Source organism: Myxocyprinus asiaticus, chromosome 12, assembly GCF_019703515.2.
Source record: "Myxocyprinus asiaticus isolate MX2 ecotype Aquarium Trade chromosome 12, UBuf_Myxa_2, whole genome shotgun sequence".
Taxonomy (NCBI): Eukaryota; Metazoa; Chordata; class Actinopteri; order Cypriniformes; family Catostomidae; genus Myxocyprinus; species Myxocyprinus asiaticus.
In genome coordinates this window covers 50,710,005-50,720,015 of record NC_059355.1, presented here as the reverse complement: position 1 = coordinate 50,720,015, position 10,011 = coordinate 50,710,005, and the positions used below count along the sequence as shown (strand labels likewise).

The window sequence follows — 10,011 nt, the reverse complement described above, 5'->3', positions numbered from 1 at the left end:
ATTGTCTGCCAGTATTTTCTGATAACATGCTGCATTCATCTTGCCATAACTTTTCACAAGATTCCCCGTGCCTTTAGAGCTCACACACCCCCAAAACATCAGTGAGCCATCACCATGCTTCACAGTGGGGATGGTATTCTTTTCACTATAGGCCTTGTTGACCCCTCTCCAAACATAGCACTTATGGTTGTGACCATAAAGCTCTATTTTGGTCTCGTCACTCCAAATTACAGTGTGCCAGAAGCTGTGAGGCATGTCAAGGTGTTGTTGGGCATATTGTAACCGGGCTTTTTTGTGGCATTGGCGCAGTAAAGGCTTCTTTCTGGCAACTCGACCATGCAGCTCATTTTTGTTCAAGTATCGTCGTATTGTGCTCCTTGAAACAACCACACCGTCTTTTTCCAGAGCAGCCTGTATTTCTCCTGAGGTTACCTGTGGGTTTTTCTTTGTATCCCGAACAATTCTTCTGGCAGTTGTGGCTGAAATCCTTCTTGGTCCTTCAGATCCCTGAATTTTCCACTTCTTAATAAGTGATTGAACAGTACTGACTGGCATTTTCAAGGCTTTTGATATCTTTTTATATCCTTTTCCATCTTTATAAAGTTCCATTACCTTGTTACGCAGGTCTTTTGACAGTTCTTTTCTGCTCCCCATGGCTCAGTATCTAGCCTGCTCAGTGCATCCACGTGAGAGCTAACAAACTCATTGACTATTTATACACAGATACTAATTGCAATTTAAAAAGTCACAGGTGTGGGAAATTAACCTTTAACCCTCTGGGGTCGACGGACATGCTGGCACGTCCTGCTGGATTTATTCCGCATAACAGCGGAAACAACTTAAAATACTCCATTTTTGGGCATACAGATAAGTGTAAGACATCATTAGAAACTATAAAAGGTCTACTTTTATTTGTGTACACTCACAATAACAACAAAACCTTGTGCTTTTGTAAAATAAAGAAAATAATCAGGGTGCGCTTTCAGCCGTCTGTGTCTCTGCGAGCATCTTTCTGAAACACGTCACAAAAATTAACTGAAACTCCGCAAATACTTATCACACAAACATGAAAAATATGTCTAAACAAATATTCTCCTGCAATGTAATCTGTATGAAACAAAGCGATGTACAGTTTCTCCTGGCTCAGCTCATTATCCCTAATGAGATCCCACCCACCAACTATTCATACGGTAATGTGCTGAGGCGATCAATGCAAATGGTAAACGCCCCCAACAATGCCTTAAAAAACTTCAAGTTCATCATCTGATTCATTCACTTTCATGCGCGTTTGGAAGATGGCACGCTACACATGTGAGGAAGCTCTACAGATGGTCCTGGATAGTGATGAAGAGTTTACATTTTCCTCAGAAGAAGAGCGGGACTCCGACGAGGAACGTTTACATTTTGAAGAGCGTCTTGATCCAGCCGAGGATACAATTTTGTATGAGTAAGTCTTTCCTTACATTAGTTGACATGCTTTTTTATATAAACATGTACATATTTTACTAGTTGGACTATTTCCAGACTTGCCAGCCAGGATTCAAAGTTTGAAATTTGAAATATGTCCTAATAGGCAAGTTTTAGTTACATTGAAATGTTGTTTCGGCTAAATGATATAAATATGATATGTAATATGATATAAAAATAATATGAATGTTTAGATTATATTTTAACTAGTGTTTATGCTGCCTCAATATCATCAACGAAGCTTGTGCTTGCAAATATCTGTTCGGGTGTAAATGTGTAAAATGTGCTGTAAATATGCCCATATTAGAAAATCTGCATATTATAATGATTTCTGAAGATCATGTGACACTGAAGACTGCAGTAATGATGCTGAAAATTCAGCTTTGATCACAGGAATAAATTACATTTTACAATATATTCAAATAGAAAACAATTATTTTATATTGTAAAAATATTTCACAATATCACTGTTTTTGCTGTATTTTGGATCAAATAAATGCAGCCTTGGTGAGCAGAAGAGTCTTCTTTTAAAAACATTAAAAAAATCTTACAGATCTATAAACTTTTAAATGGTAGTGTAGGTCTAAAGTAAAGTATGTAAAGAAAATGTATAGTCAAATTACTTCTTTTAACTTAAACTTGATTTTGTGAATAAGCTACAAACAATACATTCAATCATTAAGTCTCCTCACATTCATTCTCTCTCAGGGGAGGGGTCTTTGTCTCCTCAGGTGTGAATCACATTAATATTCATGATCATCCACGCCTCCTCGCATATGGCCTTTCTAACACTAAAAGTGTCTTACAAAAGTTAAATGACTATATAGTTTTGTATGAATGAGTGATCAGGATGGTTTTCACATCATTTTGTAGCAAAAACTCTAGGCTACAAGATCCAGTCCTCAAAAGTCTTGTGAGCAAATGTTTAGTATGTGTTATATGGCCTTATTTCAGTGACTTAAAATGTTTGTTTTTTCAAAAACCACGCATAAACATTATTTTCTCAAAAACACAAACATGTACATACATGTTGCTCACATATTATTGTAGCCCCGTTTGTGCTGAATACAGTGTTATCAGACTTTAGCCATTAATATATATTAAGCAACTGAAAAAAGCACAAATGTCAAGGCATGTCAAAACTTCTCCAGGGCCCAAAACACCCTCAGACCCCAGAGGGTTAATTGCCATTTAAACCTGTGTGTGTCACCTTGTGTGTCTGTAACAAGGACAAACATTAAAGGGTATGTAAACTTTTGATCAGGGCCATTTAGGTGATTTCTGTTATCATTATGATATAAAAAGGAGCCAAACAACTATGTGATAATAAATGGCTTCATATGATCACTATCCTTAAATAAAAGACCAGTCATATTTTCAAAATCAATGCCAAAATGTCACAATTTCTGCCAGGGTATGCAAACTTTTCAGCACAACTGTACTGACCCAAATGTTGTCAGAAATAACCTATTTTGTGAGACACAAAGCTGTCTTTACACAAGGGGGCGCTAGACGGCTAAACAAAACTGAATCCTCCATTGATCTGCATTCAAATCTCAGAACGTTTTATTTTTTCACTCTGGAGAGTAATTTTAATTAAAACTGATAGTTGCAAGAATTTATAGTTGCAGCAGTATCTATAAAATATATATTTTCAAAATCCTCCAGTAACAATTGATTGTGATTGGCCCATTCTGAACAGCGCTGCCGAAAGTAACAGGTATCACGTGACAGCGCCGTCTATGCGCTGCCAGCTTCAGCAGTGTCTAGTGGTCTGTCGTCGTGTTTTTCCAAAAATAAATACATTTAATTTATTAAATGATTTAAGCAATGTATTTTAAGATTTTCTATAATTCAAGCACTTTTTAAGAACCTCTTGGTAAAAATGGCTATTTTCAAGGGTTTTCCAGGACTTAAATCTGAAAAAGCCAAATTCAAGCACTTCAAACATCTTGTACGAACCCTGTGTGTGTGTGTGTGTGTGTGTGTGTATATATATATATATATATATATATATATATATATATATATATATATATATATATATATATATATATATTTTTTTTTTTTTTTTTTTTTTTGCATGTTTATTATTTGATACTAGTTACAAATCAAAAAGGGAAAATGGAAAATCTCAGGAGGTTTAAGTTCTATTAACAATTCAGTAATGACAACAAAGCAACATTTTTGTTTTATGTTTACATATAAAGACAAGACAGATAAGTCTCACTTTGCGATGACTGTGAAAGACAGTGTCCATTATTTACTATTACAGTACTTTTGACAAACAGATAAACACTGTTGTAAAAGGCAGCTTTTATCAGCTGAGAACGATTTTGAAATTAAAACCTCAACTAAATTTTAAAGATTTAGAGACTGTTGTTCATGCTCTTATGACATCCTGCCTGGACTATTGTAATTCCCTTTATTCAGGAATTTCTCAGCGGAACCTCTTATGCAGAATGCCGCAGCCAGACGACTGGCTAGCACGAGAAAAATGGAGCACGTTACCCCGGGTTTATCCTCCCATCACTGCTTACCAGTTCAGTACAGGACTGATTTTAAGATCTTATTATTTGTTATTGGTGAAGCTTTACACAATCAGTCTCATCAATATATTGCAGATCGCCTAAGCCTCAAAACTTCATCAGGGCTCTTGAGATCTACAAACCAAATGTTGCTGGCTCTCCCTCTACGCAGGCAAAAATCAACGGGTTGTCGGGCATTCTACGTAGTTGCCCCTAAACTATGGAATAGTCATCCCTTTCACATTCGTCTCTGTCGATTGAGGACGCATGCTCTGAAATGCATGCAGTGTGTGTATCTTGTTGAATATCATAACATTGGTATGTGTTTTGTGGAAATTTTCAAATGACAATTTTCAAATTGTTTGCCATTTAATTTGTACAATTGTGAAGCACTTTGATCAACTTAATGTGCTGTATAAATAAAGCTGAGTTAAATCATGTATACTTCTTTAAAATCATCCTTTAAAGAGCTATGAAGACCACACACACACACACACACACACACACACACACACAGGTGTTGCTTTCAGTGATGTACTGAATGCGTACATGTGAAAATCTACCTGTGATTCTGGAGGTCCATCAGTTGAAAACGGTCCTGATGATTCATCACAAACTGCAAGACTCCTCACCAGCTTCAGTTTTACGTTGGACTGAGACAGAGCAGATGAGGAGGTTGGAGATACACGCGGAAAAGGACAAATCACAGACACACCAACAGCAAAATAAAATCTCATCCCATTTCAGAAAAATTCTTCAGAAGATCGGTTAAGGCGAAGTAAAGAAAGTTCAACATATCATGCTTTACAGGATTCCAAAAAGTCAATTAAGCCCTATTCAGACGGGATTAATTTCCTGGCCATATGTCTGTAAAGTAATTATTACTAGGAACGCCTGTTATGTTTACCATCTATTCACACAGGATAAGCAATGTCTGTATAAATCACAGAGATGGGTTTGTCTAATGCATTTACACACTGCAGTCACATCATGTAACTGACCCGTCAGAAAATGTATTAGCTGTACTGATTAACTATGCAGGGATTATAAAACATGACCATGCACTGTATCTGGGATTTTTAGGAGAAATTTATTGAAATAACTGGTGACATCTGCAAGCCTGTAATTCTATATTATACTCTTTGAATTAAAAATATGGTCAATCTCCAGCCAGGCTTCCTAAGAATCCAAATTGGCCCGGTTGCTAGGGAGGGTAGAGTCACATGGGGTAACCTCCTCGTGGTCGCTATAATGTGGTTCTCGCTCTCGGTGGGGCGTGTGGTGAGTTGTGAGTGGATGCCGCAGAGAATAGCGTGAAGCCTCCACGCGTGCTACGTCTCCGTGGTAACACGCTCAACATGCCACGTGATAAGATGCACGGATTGACGGTCTCAGACGCGGAGGCAACTGAGATTCGTCCTCCGCCACCCGGATTGAGGCGAGTCACTACACCACCACGAGGACTTGGAGCACATTGGGAATTGGGCATTCCAAATTGGGGAGAAAAAAAAAAATAAAAAATTAAATATGGACAATCCGTTCACAATATGTAGTTTTATTTGGCCCTCCGGAAAATATGTTGCAAAAAGCTGGGATGCCGAGTCCGAACAACATACAAACCTCAATATATTTCCTCCAGTTCACTCTACTCAAACCACAAAATTACGTGTTGGTGTACCTTCTAATTTTCCTTACAAAACAAACAAACAAACAAACAAAAAAAAAACCTGCTCATTTCTTTCTCTTTTATATGGGTAATTAAACACTCAACGGCATAAAATGATTAAGAAAAACATGCTTCTGTTTAAAGCACAACAGTCAGCATTATCTGAACTTGTGAAGTGCGTTACATATACATTTTCTGGTGTCTTACAGGTGCATCTCAATAAATTAGAATGTCGTGGAAAAGTTCATTTATTTCAGTAATTCAACTCAAATTGTGAAACTCGTGTATTAAATAAATTCAATGCACACAGACTGAAGTAGTTTAAGTCTTTGGTTCTTTTAATTGTGATGATTTTGGCTCACATTTAACAAAAACCCACCAATTCACTATCTCAAAAAATTAGAATATGGTGACATGCCAATCAGCTAATCAACTCAAAACACCTGCAAAGGTTTCCTGAGCCTTCAAAATGGTCTCTCAGTTTGGTTCACTAGGCTACACAATCATGGGGAAGACTGCTGATCTGACAGTTGTCCAGAAGACAATCATTGACACCCTTCACAAGGAGGGTAAGCCACAAACATTCACTGCCAAAGAAGCTGGCTGTTCACAGAGTGCTGTATCCAAGCATGTTAACAGAAAGTTGAGTGGAAGGAAAAAGTGTGGAAGAAAAAGATGCACAACCAACCGAGAGAACCGCAGCCTTATGAGGATTGTCAAGCAAAATCAATTCAAGAATTTGGGTGAACTTCACAAGGAATGGACTGAGGCTGGGGTCAAGGCATCAAGAGCCACCACACACAGACATGTCAAGGAATTTGGCTACAGTTGTCGTATTCCTCTTGTTAAGCCACTCCTGAATCACAGACAACGTCAGAGGCGTCTTACCTGGGCTAAGGAGAAGAAGAACTGGACTGTTGCCCAGTGGTCCAAAGTCCTCTTTTCAGATGAGAGCAAGTTTTGTATTTCATTTGGAAACCAAGGTCCTAGAGTCTGGAGGAAGGGTGGAGAAGCTCATGGCCCAAGTTGCTTGAAGTCCAGTGTTAATTTTCCACAGTCTGTGATGATTTGGGGTGCAATGTCATCTGCTGGTGTTGGTCCATTGTGTTTTTTGAAAACCAAAGCCACTGCACCCGTTTACCAAGAAATTGTGGAGCACTTCATGCTTCCTTCTGCTGACCAGCTTTTTAAAGATGCTGATTTCATTTTCCAGCAGGATTTGGCACCTGCCCACACTGCCAAAAGCACCAAAAGTTGGTTAAATGACCATGGTGTTGGTGTGCTTGACTGGCCAGCAAACTCACCAGACCTGAACCCCATAGAGAATCTATGGGGTATTGTCAAGAGGAAAATGAGAAACAAGAGACCAAAAAATGCAGATGAGCTGAAGGCCACTGTCAAAGAAACCTGGGCTTCCATACCACCTCAGCAGTGCCACAAACTGATCACCTCCATGCCACGCCGAATTGAGGCAGTAATTAAAGCAAAAGGAGCCCCTACCAAGTATTGAGTACATATACAGTAAATGAACATACTTTCCTGAAGGCCAACAATTCACTAAAAATGATGTATTCTAATTTTTTGAGATAGTGAATTGGTGGGTTTTTGTTAAATGTGAGCCAAAATCATCACAATTAAAAGAACCAAAGACTTAAACTACTGCAGTCTGTGTGCATTGAATTTATTTAATACACGAGTTTCACAATTTGAGTTGAATTACTGAAATAAATGAACTTTTCCACGACATTCTAATTTATTGAGATGCACCTGTATTTTTATTTTTTTTATCCCTTTATCTCCCCAATTTGGAATGCCCAATTCCCAATGTGCTCTAAGTCCTCGTGGTGGCGTAGTGATTCGCCTCAATCCGGGTGGTGGAGGACGAATCTCAGTTGCCTCCGCGTCTGAGAACATCAATCCGCGCATCTTATCACGTGGCTTGTTGAGCAAGTTACCGTGGAGACGTAGCGCGTGTGGAGGCTTCATGCTACTCTCCACGGAATCCACGCACAACTCACCACGCACCCCACCGAGAGCGAGAACCACATTATAGCGACCATGAGGTGGTTACCCCATGTGACTCTACCCTCCCTAGCAACCGGGCCACTTTGGTTGCTTAGGAGACCTGGCTGGAGTCACACAGAATGCCCCCTGGTGTCTTATCATTGACCGAAATCCACTTCACACACTTGGGAGAATTGAAAAACAGCTATATTTAAAGGGCTCACAGGTTGGACAGTCCAGATTTACTAGCTTTTTACTGGGATAATTGGTATGGGAATAGTATAACCAGGGGTTAGTATGACCCCATGTCCCCATATAAAACTAATCCCATCCGAATAGAGCTAATAAGTTACAATTGCACAAACAGTTTTAGTAAAATGTGATTTTTTTTAAAAAGCCTACCGTGTTTCACTCCAAAACCATCAAATCAAAATGCCATCCTAAATTGATTTCTGAATATTCAGAAATGAGTTGCATTATGGAAGTTAAATATGTTGAGAATACGGTTATTCTTGTGTTGAGATATACGAGTTAAATCTTGACTGACTGGCTTTGTGTGCATGTTCTTGCACATCTGGAAAAGAACCGCCATCACACTTGGCATGTGAGCCAACTAGAGCAAAAGCTACAGGACAAAGCAAGAGGTCGACAGCAAGACAAACTCAACACGAGCAGCCCAACAGCAGAAAATGTCAGATTTTACAACAGACCTACATCCAACACTACAGACCAAAAATAGAAACTCAGCTACCTGCTAAAAGCTCTGCCTGTGAGTTGCTTAAACTTGTTTATTTTTGCACGCTCGTCCATCATACTCCACATTTGGTTGAAAGGATTAGTGGATCACTTAACCGCATGGCTCAAAAGTGTGTGTGTTTACCTTGGCTCGTTTCCTAGTGTGGCCATGATTCTGACAGCGTCTCTGAGGGGCACAAACAAAAACATAACAAATATATCAGTGACACCATCGAGTCCCACGTTAATGAACTTCAGCACCAAACAAAACAGCAACTAGCTTTGAAACAATATGGACATTAACTTTTTTTCCAGCATCAATATTTAAGGTTGAACTGTATATGAAAGTGTAATGAAAAGTCTCTATCTTAGGTGCTATAACTGGTCACCAGTGTCAGAAATGAACTTTTCAGTTAAGGGGCAATATTTTCCTACAGGATTTGATTTAGAGGTGCATTTTACCTTTATTAAGGCATTTTTAACCCTTAAATGCATTCTTAAGGGACTATAGTGACCGGTACCTCATTACACCTTTACCTCATCCGATTTTTAGGAGTTATGCCCACACTTCCTTAATATTCCTCAACCTTTATCTTATATTGTTTTCTATATTATAAGACAAATGAGTGCCATATTCATTCATACAAATGACTACTATATCATGTTGATTTTCTGTGCAATACTGGTCAATTATCAGTATCACATATGCGTGTACACATACATATTATACATGCTATTTGTTACTCAAGGTGGTGCATTTTTACTGAGCACTATCCAATTGAATAAGCACATTTCATTTACACTTGGCCGTATCAATGTGTGTCTCGGCCAAAACGGATATATTGTAAATCTGATCTTCAATTAGGGTGACCAGATAACCATGACAAAAAAATAAAATAGGGACCATAATGGTATTATTAGAAGAAATGCATTGGAATATTTGACAAATTACAACAGACTGCAATGCTCTATTACTCTCTTGAATTAAAAAAAGATGAACAAACCATTCAAGTGATATAATTTTTTTTGTAGCCTACTTCTGGAAAATACACTATATTGCCAAAAGTATTCGCTCACCCATCCAAATAATTGAATTCAGGTGTTCCAATCACTTCCATGGCCACAGGTGTATAAAATGAAGCACCTAGGCATGCAGACTGCTTCTACAAACATTTGTGAAAGAATGGGCCGCTCTCAGGAGCTCAGTGAATTCCAGCGTGGTACTGTGATAGGATGCCACCTGTGCAACAAGTCCAGTCGTGAAATTTCCTCGCTACTAAATATTCCACAGTCAACTGTCAGTGGTATTATAACAAAGTGGAAGCGATTGGGAATGACAGCAACTCAGCCACGAAGTGGTAGGCCACGTAAAATGACAGAGCGGGGTCAGCGGATGCTGAGGTGCATAGTGCGCAGAGGTCGCCAACTTTCTGCAGAGTCAATCGCTACAGACCTCCAAAGTTCATGTGGCCTTCAGATTAGCTCAAGAACAGTGCGTAGAGAGCTTCATGGAATGGGTTTCCATGGCCGAGCAGCTGCATCCAAGCCATACATCACCAAGTGCAATGCAAAGCGTCGGATGCAGTGGTGTAAAGCACGCCGCCACTGGAC

The 10,011-nt window shown here is 39.0% G+C and overlaps 1 protein-coding gene across 6 annotated transcripts in view; it reads right to left on the bottom strand.

The window, feature by feature from the left end:
• Positions 1-10,011, bottom strand: part of LOC127449546 (R3H domain-containing protein 2-like) — a 93,310-nt gene that overhangs the window by 37,961 nt on the left and 45,338 nt on the right. For all 6 annotated transcript variants that reach the window (XM_051713038.1, XM_051713037.1, XM_051713036.1 and 3 more), the window contains 2 exons: positions 8,546-8,587; positions 4,559-4,648 (listed from right to left, as the gene is read on the bottom strand). In XM_051713038.1, coding sequence (XP_051568998.1) covers positions 4,559-4,648; positions 8,546-8,587 — 132 coding nt within the window. The remainder of the gene's footprint in view (positions 1-4,558; positions 4,649-8,545; positions 8,588-10,011) is intronic.